The following is a 19878-nucleotide window of genomic DNA, read 5'->3' as shown; positions in this document are numbered from 1 at the left end:
ATAATAATGTTGAAACTATTAATTGGTGATTATAAAAAATGATTGTCAAAATAGAATAACTACTTAAGTACGATATTCAATTTGAGACATAAAAATTCGACTAAGCTGAATTCTTTATATATGCATATAGAAGAAATCGTGACCCAAATTTCTCACACAAAACATGAGGAATCTAAATGGAATGTTAAAAGGATTATGGAAATACTCGCTTTCGAAAGCAACATTTCTATATTTATTATCTCGATTCGATTATCCCTGAGAAAGACGAGAATTCCTTCTTCAATGTTTAAGGAACGTATCTCGTGTAGTCATCCTTTTCTTTGAAGAGCACACGTCTGAATCGATCGCACGTATCGTCAGTGCAAAGCCGATAAGGAAACAAGATAATCGGAGACGAGAGGCTATAGAGTGGGGAGTAAAGAAGAGAGAGAGAGAGAGAAAAGGGGAATATTCGTGCGCAAATTAGAAAAGTCATCCTCAGGAATTGTTGCGAAGAGGGTTGCTCCGCTGCGTTACGGATGGGTAAATCCAAGGTTGTCAGAGAGACGGACTCGAAACATATATATACTAACCGCCATCTTTGTTTCTCCTGCGTGGGTGTATCCGAGTAATCCGTGGGTGGAAGAAGCGGGGATGATGAGGGAGAACCTGGACGGTAAAAGAGGGGAGGTTGCGAGAGGCGCAGACGTCGAAAGGGACAGAGAGAAGAACAGCAAGGGAGAAAAAGGGGAAAAAAAAAGCGAGACGTGAGTCTGCGTCCAAGACGAAGAGGAGAAAAACTCGTGGCGTGATCGTCGGCGGATGTCGAGAGAGAATGAGAAAGAAATCCAAGTGCGCGAGATAAAGGGGCGAGATAAGAAGCTCGAGGAGATAAAAGGAACGGAGCGGTCGATCTTCTCGTGAGGGGAATGTAGGGTGTGCGTTGGTGGGGGAAGACGGAGATAAAAAAAGACTCCGGGAGAGATGAAAGGCGGCGACCAATCGCGGCGCGGCACAAAGTCGGCGCTCCCACCATGGCTGCTTCAGCGCAGCATCCTACGATTCCGTAGGTGGCCATCGCATCGGGGCGAGCGAAAGCGGAAATGCGCATGCACGCCCTTGTGCCGACATCGACACTGCTCCCTTTTTTCCCTCAAGGCTCCCTCGCCGGAGGTCCCGGCGAGGGTGCAATGCAGATATAGGCGTGGCGTTCTTGGCTCTTGGTCTCCTCCATCGAGCTCTCGATTCCCGAGAGACCATGGCGCGATTTTATACGGGACTCGCTCTTCCCGCCTTGCTTCCTCTTCACCGACACGTCCATCTTGCGAATTTAGTGTCCCTGATGTTCTCTCGTCATTTTTTTTTTTTTTTTTTTTTTTTTTTTTTTATAATTATTTTATGGAAATTTTTATATATAGTTAGGCTTTTTTTTAATCTGCACGATGTCAATTAATAGTGTTGAGACTTTAATGATCACTGGCGGATCCCAGGGGTGGTTAACCCCCTGCTTTCGAATTAGAAAAATAATTTTAATCTCATTTGCGAAACTCCTCCCATCGTCAACTTTGGGATCCGCTAGTGGTCCTAGTTTACATCAAAATGTATAAAAAATATATGTAGAGACCACGTATGCGTCATGTATGTTTATGTGCATGCACTATATACTAAAAATAGTTTCATAGAATTTTTCAATAAGATAAAGAAAAATCAAATTTTTCGCATTTGTTATCTATGAATGAAGTGTTTGCAGTTTTGCAACGTAATTATTTATATTTCCTTACTTCACATCTTTCGAGCACAAATCCACGTGCGAGACGTGATATTATCTACATGTTATTCAATCTAAAGCGCATTTAATTTCATCGTTTGATCTCATCTTTGCGTGGAAAATTTTTCTCTATTTTTTGTACTTTATTACATAAACCGGTTATGAAGATATACCTGTATTATCGTTGTCATAAAAATATAATGTTGAAATGCGTTTATAAAATATAAACGAGATTTAAAATGTTTCCTTTATTAAGAACAATTTTTAAGTGAAGACTAATAAAAGGAAACTGAAGATGAAGTTTCGCTGAAAACTTTAAATGTCAATTTTATTTATTCTAAATAAATTCATCAAATTTTGCAATTTATTAGCTTTGTTATTTCGTGTATTGTGTAATTACAACGATACACTGAATATATTTAATTCGCCAATTTCTCTCGAGTCTGTCGCATCGATCGTCTCGAGTGAAATTTAGTATAGATTCTTAATCGCAATTGGAAATCTTCCCTCGCGGTGCTTTCCATTTCTAACGATCGCGATGAGTCCGGAGACTAATCGTTACAACGTTCCGTGAACCACGAAAAAAAACGATTTCTATTTTTCTTTGACTCGCTTTTCTCGTCATCGATGCGAATACATTAACGTTTTCTTACTTACCGCGATACCTTACAATAAATACAATCTTGACGTGCTGTCAAAAAATTCTATACCAATTTTCCTCACATAATTAATTGTATTAATTATCATCTTTTGAATTTCCATCGATATTTATAGTAATTTATTACGAAATTTTAATAAATTTATTTATATATCATTTTTTCTGACATATCATCTTTTGAATCCCTGTTAATATTCAGTAAAATCAGGCATAATTAAAATATCATAAAAGGACGATTGTGAATAAAAAAGATTGCAATCAATTTTAGCCATTTTCAAATTTTAATTTATTATGAAATTTTAATGCATTTATTGATATTGTATGATAAAAGATAAAAAGTAATAATCATTTTTTTTTTATTGATGACATGAAAATGGATATTAGTTGGGCCTCGGGTGGCCACGAGGGGTTAAGAGTTATTTTAATCAGGCACGCGTGAAAAACCGCAGACGAACTTGATCGTTTCTCTACACTTGACCAGGGTGTGCGCATGATTTACGCGCATGAATAAAGTCCACCTGTCGACAGGTACATACATTTATATAGGTGCTCACCAAACAGGTTCGTTTAGGACCACACGACGACCACTATACATAGTCATTTAATCGGCGAGCTGTGTAATGCGATATTTAGGGGACTTATATTTATCGTGTATCTCATACAAGATCAATTACATCTTTTTTCTTTTAATTGCAGCGTGATTATAATATTATAGTGAAAACGTAGAATTGCGAAAAAAAGTACGTCAATCTGAGAGTCTATTGTGTTATCTTAATTTCCGATTGAAAACTATTCCGTCTCGTTATTACAGACAATTAATATGTGTTATCGTAAGATGCGCATAAATATCGGCGAGTTAAATGCGAGATTTCCGGAAAAAGAATATAATACGCCGCATTACGTCCTTCGATTTATTAAAGGTGTCAGTTATTGTGTTTTAACACCGGTATCCATCTACCGTTGCATGAGATTATACACATATATTTTGCAAGTTATTAATTTGATAATAAGCATTCTCCATTAAACTTTATTATCTGACAGAAAATAAATATTGGGTTGTTCAAAAAGTCATTGCGTTTTTTTCCAATAGATAGCGCTGTCCACATTTATTTGTATCTGAGCGTGCCATGAATGTCAAATGTTTATGCACATTTTGTTGTTGACACTTAACCTAAAAACCAAAAAAAAAGTTGACGCAATTTAGTCGAGTTTTGTGCTTGCAATTGTAGTTTAAACATGGAGAATTTTGAAGAGCATATTCGCCATATTTTGCTTTATTACTTTAAAAAAGGGAAGAAAGCAACTGAAGCAAGGGAAGAGTTGCGTCAAGTTTACGGCAGAAATGTCATTGAAAAACGTCAGTGCCAGAACTGGTTCGCCCGATTCCGTGGTGGTGATTTTTCGGTTAAAGACGCTCATCGCTCCGGTAGGCCTTCCGAGATTGACGACGATAAAATCAAGGCATTGGTGCAAGCAAATAAGCATTCAACGGTTCGGGAGCTTGCTACCGCTCTAAAAGTGTCCATTGGAAGTGTTCATGGACATTTGAAATCGCTTGGTTTCGTGAAGAAGCTCGATATTTGGGTACCGCATGAGTTGAAAGAAATTCATCTGACAAAGCGTATGAACGTCTGCGATCAACTCACCAAACGCGAAGAAAACGATCCGTTCTTGAAGCGTATGATCACGGGCGACGAAAAATGGATTGTCTACAACAATGTGAGCCGAAAAAGGAGTTGGAGTAAGCGAGATGAAGCACCGGAAAGGCAAACAAAGGCGGACATCCACCAAAAGAAGGTGATGCTGTTAATCTGGTGGGATTGGAAGGGACCAGTCTTCTATGAGCTGCTTCCACAGAATAAAACGATCAATTCCGATGTCTACTGTGAGCAGCTACAGAAATTAAGTGATGCCATCGCACAGAAACGTCCCGAGCTGATCAATCGTAAGGGTGTGGTGTTTCACCACGACAATGCGAGACCACACACAAGTTTGGTCACTCGGCAAAAATTATTGCAGCTTGGTTGGGATGTGTTGCCACATCCACCATATAGCCCAGACCTTGCGCCATCAGACTTCCATCTATTTCGCTCCTTGCAAAACTCCTTGAACGGTAAAACGTTTGCTTCTGAAGACCTCATCAAACAGCACCTTGACAAGTTTCTCGCAGAGAAAGATAGGAAGTTTTATGAACGCGGTATTATGAAATTGCCCGAGAGATGGCAAAAGGTCATTGAACAAAACGGCCAATATATTATTGATTAATGTTCATTACGTATATTAAATAAACGCACCTGAAAATCAAATGAAAAAAACGCAATAACTTTTTGAACAACCCAATAGAAGCATATAAGACAATTTCCAACATTTCTCAGATATATTCTTGCTTTTAAAAAGAGATCTCCCCATTTTATTTGTACTTATTATTCTCTTGTTAACATTATTGACAAAAAAATATATATGTACATTTATTAAATTTAAAAATTTAAAAACTAAGATTTTAAGGAATAGTTTTAATTTAATCGATTTTAGAGTCTCTATACTATCTGATCTGAGAAGAGAGACGAATAAGAATTTTATTATTTATCTCCTTGTAATTTTGGCGAAATTTTGTATTTATTTCATTTTCCCGAACTGTTTCTTTTAATATGCTTATTGCTTATCGTCTGATTTTTCTTATCACAGTCTCGCGATTCAGACAATTCTTACAATACGTCGAATAAGCCCTAATTTCGCAAAAATTTATTAAGAACAGAGGAAAAAAAGATTTTTTTCAACAGCATAACTTTATCAGATCTTTTGTATTCCATATGAATCCTTGGTATTCGTTATCCATTAGATATATATGTATAGAATAAATCCTATAATTTCGATAAAGAACGTTAAACGCACAATTAACTGGGACGTGATATCGAATCGATATATGATTCGTAAGATCTTCTCGTTATGTTGCTTTGTTCTGGAAATCCCTGGAAAGGAAAGTGACTCACTGTTCTTAAGATACATCTCTGAAGTATTGTTCTTGAAATATCTCCGAGTTTAATCATTGATAAGGAAATTAATATAAAGGTGACTTTCTAGCACATCGAAAGATGACTATTACAGTAACTTTATCTCATCTTATATTAATAACAAAATTTATTAGAGATATATTGTTAAAAACAATTTCACTTTGTCTATAATTTTTGATAGAACCGTGCCTTTTTTTAAAATATAATTTAAATTGTTTAAAAATTCCGCTACTGCGATTAAAGAATTTATAATCTGAAAAGTTAAAATTTTGAAATTTATTTCTGCTTCAAATTTAAATGAAATATCTCTTTAAAAATAATTAAAAATAAATTAAAAATAAAATTTCTAAATTAATGGTTTAAATACAATTTTTGTTACTTTTTCGTCTTATTACATCCTGTTACATTATACAATAAAATTACAGGATTTATGGAAATGCTTAAATGTATTAATTTTTCAAAAAAAAAAACCCCGAAAAATATATGAAAAACTCAGGAGAGAATAATTCTATCTGGTGATAATCTTTCAAAAATCTGACCATCTTCGAGCAATTCGAAAGCGATTAAAAATTCGCCTCTGCACGGCAACTTTTACATCAGCCAAATCGTTTTAAGCGGTTTCGGGGCCTAATCGACCTCTCTCAAGATACTAACTGCGTTCTCCAAAAGCGTGTAAATAGAATAGACGGCCGAGTGCGGTTTAAAGTGTCGGGCGAGAACGTTGATAAATGTTATTGTCCCGGCTTCACTTGCGGTTCGGGATATCTGCTTCCGGAATACTCGGTCAGATTTATGTCCTGTCCTATATCTGTGTGTTGTGTATCGCGCTGACATAGTTTTTTATACACTCAATGAAGCCTTCGGGGACAGACACATCAGCAAGATCCGGTGTGTGTGTGTCGGCTCCTGTTTATCCGCGGTTTTAAGGATTTTAAGGACAACGCGCATCGCGATGCGTACATGATATATAATATATTCTACATTACCGTTATAACGAGGTTTGAATCATGCCATAATGATTGTATGAGGAATTGAACGTTTTTCTGTAATTTTGTTGAAAAAAAATTGTATACCGACTATAGAGACTCTTATAAACACGTTATAAATCTTTGAGTTGGATGATCTGGATAATTATTCTGATGATCGTAGATAATAACAGAAACTCACGAACTACATATATTACATTATAGCTATGTTTTTTTTCTCAAGATCTTAATTTGTGTAAATCGATGCAATCTGAGCATTCTTTTTTTAGAAAAATAAATATAGCAAAATAGAGACAGAGAGAAGAAGAGAGAGAGAGAGAGAGATAATTATTATAAAGCTGCAGCAGTCGATTAAAACCGCAATGAACATTTAGAGATAATTACAGTCTATAAAATAATAATTGAAATGTTCTCTCTCTTCTGTGTTAAAGCTTTAATTTCCGTTGCTCTCTCGTTATATCCTAAGTCTTGGTTTTCCTGTTTCGTCAGCAGATTGTGGTCCAGAATGATCGAGCTCGCTCTACGGGTTTTTCCGGTCTTCCTGAGATTGGTCTTTATTTGCGAAATGATTTAGTAAGGAAAGTAAGAAATAGAGAGTTAGATTTCATTGCGAAGTGCGATTTGCATTAAAACACACATTTCATTTTTCCATCCGCGACTAACATTAATCAAAACAAATAACAGATGAAGGATTTATTTTTTCGTATCTTATTTATATTTTGTTCTATTGAAAAAAAAAAAATGTTTTTCATGTTACAGCGGTTGAATCTGAAAATGGAACCGATCAAGAGCAGGAAAACGAAACACAAATCGATGCTGTATCACCATCATCAAGCGTAAGTATAATTAACAGCTAATCACACTAGCTTTGAAAATAAAAATACGAAATTTGTAAAATTAGAAGATTATATTAAAAGGTTTAATAACATTGATCCTACAAAAAAAAAAGAACACTAATTGTAAGATAATTAGAAATTCTGGCAATCTTAATTATATAAAGAGCGACGTGAAGGAAAAAAATATATGAAAAAAATAAAAACATATTCAATATATATATTTTAACGACGAAATGATATTTCTATCGAGAGATGTGCGTGACTTAACATCGGGTACTTTTTTCCGGAAATAGGTCGAGCTGTCGGAGAACGGCGCGCATCCGTGTCCGATGTGCCCGTCGGTGTTCACCAGCTCTCACGAACTGACGAATCATCTGCGCGGCCATAATTCACCTCGCAGCACGGACTGCAGCGGCGAGGAGGACTACAGCTGCGGAGTCTGCAGCAAGGTGCTCAGCTCGGCCAGCTCTCTGGACCGACACGTGCTGGTGCACTCCGGCGAGCGACCCTTCAAGTGCAAGTACTGCGAGATGTCGTTCACGACGAACGGCAATATGAACCGGCACGTGAGGTGCACCCATCGGATGGCGTCGCCGAACAGTTGCACCGACTCCGAGGGTAGCAGCGGCTCGGAGAGACCAGCCACGACGAATCCGGGCGAGTACAACAACAACGAGTTGGCCAGGCGTGGCTCGCCGAGTCTCATCGACGAGCGACAGCAGGCGTCGTCTCCAGGGAGTCATCGCGCGAGCAAGCGTAAATTGCAGGAGGAAGAGGACGCCGGTGATACGGAGGAGCAGAAGAGGCACAAGACCCTCATGAACAACGGCACCATGATGATCAGGGTCCAACGGAATGGCGGGGAGATGACGTTCGAGTGTCTCATCTGCGGCAAGGATTTCGTGACGGAAGCGATGCTGGATGCTCACGTGGAACGCGCGCATCCCAAGTCCCTGGCCACCTGCGAGATCTGCAACACGTCCTTCAAGAGTCACCGGCAATTGAATCATCATCGTTTCACGAGTCATTGCAAGAAGAACGCGGGCGGCAGCAACAGCCGTCGCAGCATCGTGGACGGTTTCAACGATCTCACTCACCTGGAATTTTCCTCGCCGAACTTCCCGATGATCGCCCGAAGGGTGTGCGAGCAAGAGCTGCACCTCGCTTCCGGCGAGGTCCAGTTCCAGTGCATGAAGTGCCTGCACGCGTTCCCGTGCAAGCAGGCGCAACTCGATCACGAGAAGGAGTGCAAGGGTTCCTGCAAGAGTAAGAGAAACAGCAACGATAGCAACAATAATAATGACAACAATACCAACAACAATCTGGAAATGGAACTGGACGCTCCGTCTCCGCTGCCCGACGATCCCAAAACGACCCGCGAGATCTTTTTCGCCGTGCTGGATCTGCAGAACAAATCATCTTTGGCCCGAGGCGAAGCGAAGGAACCCAGAGAACTGAAGGAGATCAAAGAACCGAAGGAGATGAAGGATCTTGCGGATATCCCGAGTATTCTGTCTGTCAGTTTGAACGGATTGCCGACGTTCCCGCGATCGGACACCAGCACACCCGAAAACAACATCAAGTTTAACCCGAATATCGGCTCTTCAGGTTCTTCAGGCACCTGCTCGTCCGAGTTTAATGAAGAAGAGGCGCAGGATGCCTTCACCGCGGAATTCCGGAAGATGAAGCTCAAGGGTGAGTTTCCTTGCCGACTTTGCACGTCCGTGTTCCCCAATTTGCGAGCACTCAAGGGACACAATCGCGCGCATATGAACGTGGAACCTGGAATGCCATATCCGTGCAATATGTGTCCCTTCACCAGCACCGACAAGGGGGCCTTGTTGAAGCATCTGAGATCTCATAACGGTGATCGACCTTTCGAATGCTCCCTCTGCAATTATGCGTTTACCACCAAGGCCAATTGCGAAAGGCATGTGAAGAACCGTCATGGAATGATCAGCAAAGAGGATGTTAAGAATGCGCTGATCTATCATCCAAGCGAAGATTCGACGAATGAGAACGTCGAGAGAAGCTCGCCCAGAGGTATCAGAGACGACGTGAGAAAGTCGCTCGTCTATCCGAACGAGCGCGAGGAAATCTCTCAGCAGATACATTATCCTCCTGTATCGATGGACTGTAACCCGGGACCTTCGAACGTTTGCGCTGAGATGCTGATGAATCGCTATGAGAAGTCAGACATGTTTCACAGACCAACAAAGGCTCTGAATCTCGTGAAAAGAAACGGCGAGGAATTGAACGTATCTCAGGATCTGATCATCAAGTCTAATTATTCCAAGATCGATGAGGACGCCGAATCAAGATCATCGGATGGCAGCGTGTCTCTAGTCAGCGATACCAAAACAGATACACACCAAAGAATTCAAGCTAGTCCGATGAATCTGACCAAGTCTACGACAAGCTCCGTGTTGAGTTCGGGGGAGGACGCTCCGTTGGATCTGTCTATGGACGTTGTTCTGGATCTGAGCAGGAAACAGAAGAAGGAGAACGAGAATTCTCAGGAGGAGAAACATTTTAAGAATCAACAGGAACTGTATGCTGCGAGTCCGGCGTTGCTGTTGACTCAAGCCCTGCTGAACACAGCACGCGAGAATCCGCCGTCGCTGGAGAACTTGTACGCGAGTACTCTCTATCGCAATCTCGCCGGTGCCTCCATGATACCGCCGTATTTCCTCAATCCTCACATGTTCAGCCAGGAATTGGCCGAGAAGGGCAGACTCCAGAAGGAGCTGGTCAGGGGTTTGCAGTTGACCGGCGGCAGCACTCTTCCGGTGGATCCGTCGCTGCCCAGCACCAGTTATGCCGCATTCGCGCAAGCTCGAGACACCCCGCCAACCTCGAGCGAACACAACACCTACGCGAGCTTGATGAACGCCCAGATAGCCAGCCAGGCCGCGTCGAGTCGCGAGAAAACGGACAACATTTCGTCGAACGATCCCGTGAAGATGGTCTTGAAAAATGGCGTGCTGATCCCCAAGCAGAAGCAACGTAGATACCGCACCGAGAGACCATTCGGTTGCGAGCACTGCACGGCCAGATTTACTCTGCGAAGCAATATGGAACGTCACATCAAGCAACAGCATCCTCAGTATTGGAGCCAAAGACCTCGCGGTGGACACTCGACCCGAGGCAGACCACCCGCGAATCATTCGACTATAATGCAAAATCCTGGACCGTCGACCTCGCAAATAACTCAATCGTATCCGAATATCCTCCCAAACGTTGATTCATCAATGGTTACATCGGCGGACTATAATACGCATCCTATCTCAGATCAAGTAAAGTATGCCATTCTAGCACAACAATTAAAAGCCGATAAAATGGATGACAATGATTCAGATGACGAAATGGTGATAGATGAGGAGTCAGGCGACAGGGATGGTCAGGAGCCGCAAGCTCAGCATGAGCTTAGGACGAGCTTGCTTAGAGATCAGTTAGAGAGCAACGAGAGCAACGTTAAAGACGTCGTCGTGAAGAAGGAAGTGATCGAGCCTGCGGAAGATGATACCTCGGAAGAATCTCATGATGAACAGACTGCGCAAAACGGTGTAGACAGGACCAGCGCAGAAGAATCTACCGCTGCTGAAAATAAGTCAACACGTACCGAAGATATGAAGATCAAGATGGAACCCACCGGGAAAGAGCAGCAGAGCAAACTCGAGGATGGAGCAGCCGATCTCGCGAGTGTCTCGAAACTCTTGGACAACGCTTCTCAGCAGTATCAGCAATTTCAACCGCAATACCTGAGCGACGAGGAAGGCCCCGTGGCCTCGACCAGCGGCAACAACTCCGGCAGCGAAAAGTCCGACTCCAATTCTTTAAACTCCGGAAATGATTCTTCGTCGAATAAGAAAAAGAAGAAGAAGAAGAAATCCGCGTATTCGATGGCACCGAATCGAGTCCCGTGCCCTTTTTGCCCACGCCAATTTCCCTGGAGCTCGTCGCTGAGACGGCACATTCTAACTCACACCGGTCAGAAGCCGTTTCAGTGCATGCACTGCTCCCATCACTTCACCACAAAGTCCAACTGCGACCGCCACTTGTTGAGAAAACACAAGGCGAAGGCTAATAAGATGCGTCGTGCCAGAAACTCTTCCTCGCCGGACGTTCAGGTGGTTGCCAGCAGCAGCAGTAGTAGCAGCAATAACACCTTTTCCATGAGAAACGTGCCCGAGAGACCGTACAAATGCAATCAGTGTCCGAGCTCGACCTTTTCTACGTTAGGCAATCTCAAGAAGCACCGATCGACCAAGCATCGCAAAGCTATGTCCCGGTCGGAGTCTAGCGATCAACAAAACAGTCCACCGCAATGCTCCAACACGCAGAACGATCAGAGTGACTACGAGAGCCGATCCTCGAGCGCGTCCGAGAACATGGAGAATTCTGCTGGTGCAACCGCAAAGGCGAATTCTAACATGACATCGTCCATGAACGAGACCGCCAGATCGCGCAAGTCACCCAGATCCTCGCCTGGTCCCAGCGATGTTCCCTTCAAATGTTACTTGTGCGACAGCGGCTTTTCCGAGCGTCAGGATAATCTGGATCACATCAAAATGCATCACAAGCGCTCGTATGATATGTTGAAGGCCAAGGGCGCCCTCGATATGGCGACTATGAATATTGATGCGAGCGAAGATCAGATGGCACATCAGCATCTTAGTGATGGCGAAGAGAAAAGAGGTCGCTTTCCTGACTACAGCAATAGAAAGGTAATAAGAAATTATTTCTTCAATATTTAATTATTCGGAAAAGATATTTACAATTGAAAAATCATTTACCTGCCTTACCCTAGTTTAAATTAATTTGTATCGTCCGAAAGAATGACATTCAAGTGGACACATTGGTTGAACACAGGACTCTCTGCTCAATTGTATTGATTACACCTTGGACACAGATTGATACGAGTGTGCTTAATCGTATTGTGTCCCCTAAATGAATCTCTCTCTTTTTCTCTTCTTCTGAAAGATTTGCAAGATCTGATGATCTCGTTCATCGAAGAGTCCGCAAAGTTGTGATACGTGCATTAATTGATGATTGTTCAAAAACCAAACTGATCAATTCCACTTTTTAAAAAATTTTTTAACTTTAGTACCAGAGCACTAATCGGAAATTGAGAAAAAACGTAAGCCTGATCAGTGGTTTCTGAGAAACTCAATTAATGCTTGATTTTTCCAGGTCGTGTGTGCCTTCTGCATGAGACGATTTTGGTCCGCGGAAGATCTCCGGCGTCACATGAGGACCCACACGGGCGAGAGGCCCTTCGAATGCGACATTTGCACCAGGAAGTTCACGCTGAAGCACAGCATGTTGCGCCACCGTAAGAAGCACGAGTCCGTGGATTCCGCCATGTACATAGGCAACAGCGGTGACGAGGACAATCCGCCCTCGCAGCCGCCGACGATAACACCTAAGAGTCAGCAGCATTCCCCGATCTCTACGAACACCAGCCGGCCCCGTACTCAGGATAGAATCTCTTTGCCGACCGTAGCGGCGGTCGCTACAGCGGACGCGGCACCCTGCGCTCTTATGCGGTACAATCACTATGACAACATGGCTACTACTCTTACCGGCAGAATGGCAAATGACGGCTCGCAGAGCACCGGATCTGCTTCTATACTTTCTCCGCCACCTCCTGCGGAGATACCCAGCGAGAGCGGCGATAACGACTTGATTTCCAATCTATTAGGAATACGCGAGAAAGGTTTGCTCGACAAGGTTCTTCTGAGCTCGGCGGACGACGCGGCCAAGTTGTTGGGTGTCAAACATAGCGAGTGATAGACACGTTGAGCGTAATGTGGAAGAAATGCGATCGGACACACGAGTGTTTTGCTGTAAAATGGAGAAAATTATCTCTGCAGCGCAATTTTTTTTCAAATTTATTTCAAATAAATAAGAACTTAAACAAGTATAAAATATACGCCCCGCGTTTGAAAGATACAATATAAATGATGAAAAAGGATATATGAATTATAACTTCTCTTATTTCTACTTATTTAAGTTCTTATTGCGTATAAAATCAAAAATGAGAAGAAAATTTGATTGAAAACAGTTTTAAAATACTAAATGAAATACTACATTTATATATTTAAAATTTTAATTGTATATTTAATAGATAAAATTTGATATTTTACAAAATTTTATATATTAAGTAAAATATATTTGCCATCATTTTCACACACGTTTACTTTACTCTTAAAAATTACCTGTGCTGTATATTTTCTTCATTTTACAGTCGTGTTGCTTAATAGCCAAAAACGAAATGATTGAGACGAATATATTCATGGTTGCTCTCTTATATCAAAGGAACAACCCACGCTTCTGACAAAAGTTCCTTCGTAACGCCTCGAGTCTTCAGTTTCCTTATGAGAAGCGCGTCGTTTGTGTGTAACTCTCTCCGCATACCTTTATACATATATATGAATCATACATTTTGATCATATATATACCTATAAGATTTTTGTGATGTGATTGTACGATTATATATATATATATATATATATATATATATATATATATATATATATATATATATGTATATATCACATCATTCGCTGAATGTTATCGTGACTGCGAGCGCGAAAAGACCTGTCAAAAGTAATAATAATTAATTAGCAATGTTATTACTTTCAGTGTATGTACATTAGAAAATGTGCATTAGAAATTGACAGATAACACGTGTGTTTGTATTTCTTGTTCACGCAGTATTAGACAGTAGCTCGCGAGTTATGATCGCAAAATTTTCAACTTTCTCATTCCATGATAGTTATTTATGGCAGGATACTTATTAAAAAAAGAAAAAGACATCTCAATTTTTTGTAAAATAAAGTAAACAAATATACTGCGACAATGAAAGACGAAACTGCATTTAAATCCAAAGAATTCATTGTTCACGCAATGAAAGTTAAGTTAGCGCCATATGCACTGTGTAATTTTATTTATTGTTAGTCATGTGTTTCTACAAATGAGTGAGAAATAATAGATTTAAGTGCAAATTTAATTGATATATAATAAACGTAAGCATTGTTTAATGTATTTCGCGAACGTTTGTCGACGAATATTAATTTCTAACTCGAACATTTCGCGAAAATGTTTCAGACTATCTTTTCAAAATACGAAAAAAAATCTAAAATAATTTTACATATATTGGTGATAAAGCTCGTTCGTGCAAGAATTGCAGAGTGCAGATATCTTGTATTTATATGTTGTCGATTTTTTCTTTTCCGAGTTAAAAACGAGCGAAAAATGCAATTTTCATATCTAAAAATGTGGAAATGCAAAGCAATATAGCAAAGTTTATCATTATATCATTTAAATTGAAATATCGTTGCGTGCGATTAACTTGAAGGATCTTAATGTATATAGATAGTTCGATCATCCATTCGTGGATACAATTATACCAAATTATTAACGTAGATAGGTAGATTATATTAGAGCGATCAAGATGAGTAGATGGCGGATTTAACTAGGCCAAAGGAAAGCGATTTGTATTTCCTATTCCTTCACCTCTTCTCTTCACCCACACCACAACTTTGTTACTTAGTTTATGTTTTTACATGATCTTATCCTCCTTCCTCTTTTTCCGTCTCTATTTACATCACATTTCCTTTCTGACAATCTCCTTTCCTCTTCCTTCATCATCATATTCTTAGATATATAGTTTTATAGTGAAGACGATTGTACACATGGCGATAATACAGTTTTAGCCAGATTCAAAATCGAGGTTGAGAATAATTATCTGTCAATATCTGTTCTTGATCTCGTCCTGCGGCGCATTTCTTCTCTTTACGATGTCTCTGTCGCAGGATGTTTGCAAGTTCGATCCTTGCATTAAAAAAAATCTAGCCTTTTTTAAAACGTTGCCTTTTTTGTAGAGTTTACGAAAAGTTAGATTTTTTTTTAGATATATGTATAAAAGGACTGAATTTGGAAATATCCTGCGATAAACACATCAACGCGCGCGCCAATATATTATTAATTAAGGCCTTTATTGATATGCTGTAGGCGAACGAAGGAAAGCTATATTTAACGAAGCGAACGAATCCATTTGAATCTTTTTCGAGTGACTTTCCTTGACTATTATGAAAGTTCTAAGGTATCAAGTAATCATTGTAGCGCACGTGTACATGGATAAGCTGTATTCTCTAATTTAAATCTAGAATAATAATAAACGGTATGCAATTAAACAACATGCATATTCATCATTTATTTTTATTCAAACTGTCACTTTTTTTAATTAAAAAATTAAATAATTCATGTCTTAAATAATCTCTAAATAAATTTTTTTCTTGGCACGTAGTCTTGAAATAAATATTCTGTAACTAAATGTGTTATAAAGCTACTTATTAAATGTATAAAAATATATTGTAAGAAAAGCCTTTAACATTATATACATATATTAATTAGCTTCTGAATACAAGATATCATATCGGCAAGCATGAAAATAATATAACTCTAATGTAATATTAGTATAATATTTAATAGAGATTTATAATTCATGATATATTTATACTTAAATAACATTTTTTAGAAACTCAACTGAATAATTTATATTTTGTGTATCATTTTGCTCAATATCTTAATGTCGACATTAAAAATAATTATACAATGAATATAAGGAACTTTATTTTTATTTTATTACAATCTTTTTCGAAATAAAGAAGGTTTGAAATTAAGAATGTCTTAATCTTAAATACGTATAAGAAGACATTGTAAAAAAATTTCTCTTAAATGTAAAAAATAAAACTGTATCATATATACGTACATAAAGAATACGAAGAGCGTTATAATTTTTATATAGGGCCCGTTTCTACCAACGTCGATTAAATTAAACCTCCGGTTAAACTATATCTTTGTCTCTTTTTAAGAACTTATTTCAAAAGAGACAAATATATAATTTAATCGAAGGTTTAATTTAATCGACGTTGGTAGAAACGGGCCTAGATAACGCAATTTTAGTTTGTTACCGTCAAATTCGCGAAAGAGAGTATAGGAGCAATAAAACATGTATCCGTTCTTTTTTCAGCCGACAGCATATCATCAAACTTCTTGAGATGTTCCGTCACGCAATTTTTGGTGAGATATGGCGCAGTGTTGTTCTCGAGAACGAGAAACCATTCGAATATGTTTTTGTACAGATCATTGTAAAAGAGCTGCGGATTGCAGAAAACTTTGCCCATATCCTCGACAATAAACTTCTCCAATTCAGGTTCGGAGGGTTGATCCACCATGAATACCAGCTTACTCAAGAAGTTCCATAAATGCGTTTCGTTGGATGAAATTCCTCGCAGACGGTCTAGTATCACCTTAAATTTCGCTTCATTTCGCAGCATGTCCAAATCGAAGCGATATCGTTTGCCCTTTCCTTCGAAACCGAAGATCTCGTCCTTGTCTAGAGGCACTAAGAATGAGATTGCATTGATGTCCCTGTTCGTGAAAACCATCAAGTCCACGATCTGGTCCGCCGTTATCATCTCAAAGTTGTCTAACATACTTATATAAGATTTAAACAAGTAGAGAAGACTGTACTGACGATACAATATGTTTGTGGACAGTAGATTGCTAATGGAGATCTTGAGACCTCCGGTTAAACACGACATGTGCTTGATTTGCACGAAACGATACAGACATTTTTGATTGGAAATTTGTCCGTCCTTGTCTACGTTATTATACTTCAAAACTAGATCGTGAAATCCCCAGGTCTTCAACACCTCCGTACCCAACCACCATTCATTCGCATCCTTCTTGGTCATCATCTTCCATGCGGTGCATATTAACATTTTTACTTGGTATGTAATACCTCGTACTATACCATTTTTTAAAAAGGCAGCTTTGTATTCTATAGGTGTAAGACATAGGTTCTCGACTTCTGCAAAATTAATATTATTTGTATCAGTAAAATTAGAATGACAATCAGAAAGAATAATACATACAATTTTATAAAGATAAAAAAAAGATTTAAAAAAATTAAAATTCCATATAATTAATTTTAATTTTTTTTTTAATTTCAAAAAAATTCTATAAAATATGTTTCACTACTAAACTCTTATAAAATATTTAATAACATATATATATTATTCATTATTAAAAAAGAAAGATTTAATAAAATTTTATTTTAAAAAATACCAACATTTTACAAAAGTTTTTTGCAATACTATTTAATTTATATTAAGTTAGAAGAGGAAGAAGAGTGATAAAAAAATGTAGAAAAAAGGAGATTATAAAATTAATGAGAAAAAACAATTCATATCATTAAATATTTAATATCACAAATATTTATATAAAATTGCTCTTATTATATGTTTATGTATATATATTGTAAATAATATATATTGATAGCGCCGGCAAAAATCTAAATAGACTAAATAAATATACACATATATGTAATTATGAAAAACCGAATATAAAATCGAGCTATAAAAAGCATATGTAAAAGATATAAAAACTTAAAATAATTGATAAATGTAGATATAATAAATATCTTCATTACAAGGAGAATAATACAGAGGAAGTTTAAAGAGAATAAATTTCGCACAAAAGAAAAGAAATTCGAGCCAGTTGTAAAGTGATATACGATTCTTCGAGATTAGATTAAGCTGTATAAGCAGACATAGTATAATGCTATCGGCTGTTTGATTCATTCAGATGCTGCGCATGTGCACTAGGAAATTTCTATACATTATTTGTATATATTAAGTTCATCAATTATTTTTTATAAATTATATTTTTTACATATAATTTTTTATATTATATTAAATAGATATAAAACAAAGATGATTAAATTAATATATTTATTCTAATTTTTTATAAATAGATAGCTAAATATTACAGATTGTTAAATATAAACGATGTTTTTTTATCGAATTGATAAGAGTTGCGAAAGAAGTAACGTGACTCTATCCTATCGTATGATGTACTCTAATTTCCAAGTAATTTGATCAATTCGATTTTTAAAATTATTGCAGAGAATGCGAGCCATAATCTTGCATACAAAGTTATAAATAATATAATAATTGATATATAATATATAATTAAAATTAATAATCTCTAACTTTAAAAGTTACAATTTGAATGATATAAATACTTCATACATTAATAACACGTAAATTTATAAAAATGTATTACTTCTATGATATTAATTAAAATTTTTTATGAGCAATATATTATAAGAATTAAAAAACTGCACGTTATTAATTTAAAGATTAAAACACATTATTAAATTAAAGATTGAAACACATTAATTTAAAATAATTGTAATAAGCCGAACTTATATATCGGCAATGACGAAGTCAATTTACTTAATTAATAACACTCTTACAGAGAAAAATCAATGTGACATGAAAAATCGACCGCATATACAAAAGGCCCATCATATACTGGAAATATGAGGTGTACGATGCCTGGTTTGACGTACCAGCATTATTGTTAACATTGTTTGATGTTAGCCGACACTCCGTCAAATCCCGCAGTAAAAGAAATGTTGCCGCGCATATACGAGCATACCATATATCTCTATCTCGACAATTACATCATCCACGAAACAAAATATATTGTTCACACATTATTTGTATTAATGGAAGAAAATTATCTTACTAGATATATATACAAAAACTGATATAAAAAATGTTAATTTTTTTTCTGCGGAATTAACAGAACTGATATGAAAAAAAATGTTGATTTTTTTCTGCGGAATTAAGAGAATACGTCTAAATATAAATTTTGTTCTTATCGCATCGTAAAAGATTTATTTATTTGACATTTTTCCTTTCGACAAAAGGGATGCATTCGACGAAGCAAGTAAAAATTAAAACTTTTTTATGTTATAATATGCGAAGAAATTAATTAATTTTCGCACATAGTGCAAGAAAAAATTTACTATATTTATTACGACGTCACAAAGACCGTAATTTTACATTTAGCTACAAAAATGCACGTCTAAGCATGTCTAATATTTAATTAGATTTGATTTTTTATAGATAACGTGTCTTATCCATTCGATAAAAGATAAAAGAAAACCACTGAAATTATCGGTACATTAAAACCACTGATCTCGCACGATTTTGAATAAATATGACTAAATACAAAAATACAAACACGTACTTTTTATTAACATAAAAGAATTATGTTCCCTTTACATGTGCTCGTGAAACATTATTAAACTCCAACCTTTTGCGTCAGTACTGGCTTTGTTTTCCATGCTGGATCCTGCATCCACTTGATTATTTGTATTCATGTCCAAGCTCTTCTTCACTTTTATGAAAATCGAGTTATTTGGAACGAGAAATGCAAATTTAGCTAGAACAATTCCGGATCGAACACACCACACTCTTCTGCAGCGGGAAGCAAAATGACGCGCTTATACGTATGCAGTAGTATATATCTCTTCTCTTTCTTTCTCTCTCTCTCTTTCTCTTTCTTTCCTGTATATTCTTCACCACTACTAAGGGAAAATTCCGAAGAGGACAATGGGATTCTAGGTCTTTTCAGCTTGGCTGTAACTGTATGGGGGCAATTTTTTGGTCACGTGATTTTTTACAATAGAAAGAAGATATAACACTTTACATTCAGACACGTTTCATTTCTTCCAAAACCCTGCTAGTCATAATAAGAACTAGAAAACTGAAAC

The 19878-nt window shown here is 37.7% G+C and overlaps 2 protein-coding genes across 4 annotated transcripts in view; one reads left to right on the top strand and one right to left on the bottom strand.

The window, feature by feature from the left end:
* LOC114944622 (uncharacterized) overlaps window positions 1-15442 on the top strand; it is a 109284-nt gene extending 93842 nt beyond the window's left edge. For both annotated transcript variants that reach the window (XM_029320623.2, XM_085483402.1), the window contains 3 exons: window positions 7162-7238; window positions 7532-11965; window positions 12432-15442. In XM_029320623.2, coding sequence (XP_029176456.1) covers window positions 7162-7238; window positions 7532-11965; window positions 12432-13031 — 5111 coding nt within the window. In that variant the 3' untranslated portion in view covers window positions 13032-15442. The remainder of the gene's footprint in view (window positions 1-7161; window positions 7239-7531; window positions 11966-12431) is intronic.
* LOC114944697 (uncharacterized) lies at window positions 14158-19808 on the bottom strand. Of its 2 annotated transcripts, none has more exons than XM_029320742.2 (2): window positions 19419-19808; window positions 14158-17121 (listed from the first exon to the last, which is right to left on the bottom strand). In XM_029320742.2, the coding sequence occupies exons 1-2, from the start codon at window positions 19483-19485 to the stop codon at window positions 16208-16210; spliced, it is 981 nt and encodes a 326-aa protein (XP_029176575.2). In that variant the 5' UTR covers window positions 19486-19808; the 3' UTR covers window positions 14158-16207. The 2 variants fall into 2 exon arrangements, with proteins under 2 accessions (XP_029176575.2, XP_029176582.2); XM_029320749.2 differs by having other exon boundaries at window positions 19353-19419.
* Between the last annotated feature and the right edge of the window lie 70 nt (window positions 19809-19878).

This window comes from Nylanderia fulva, unplaced genomic scaffold, assembly GCF_048542155.1.
Source record: "Nylanderia fulva isolate GAGA-0341 unplaced genomic scaffold, ASM4854215v1 Scaffold25, whole genome shotgun sequence".
Taxonomy (NCBI): domain Eukaryota; kingdom Metazoa; phylum Arthropoda; class Insecta; order Hymenoptera; family Formicidae; genus Nylanderia; species Nylanderia fulva.
The sequence above is the reverse complement of the archived record's forward strand: the minus strand, read 5'-3'. Positions and strand labels throughout refer to the sequence as shown.

Coding starts and splice junctions, on each gene's coding strand:
- LOC114944697 (XM_029320742.2), bottom strand. CDS start 19,485: ATGAATACAAATAATCAAGTGGATGCAGGATCCAGCATGGAAAACAAA. Junction 17,122..19,418: donor AGCCAGTACTGACGCAAAAG/GTTGGAGTTTAA, acceptor TTAATTTTGCAG/AAGTCGAGAACCTATGTCTT.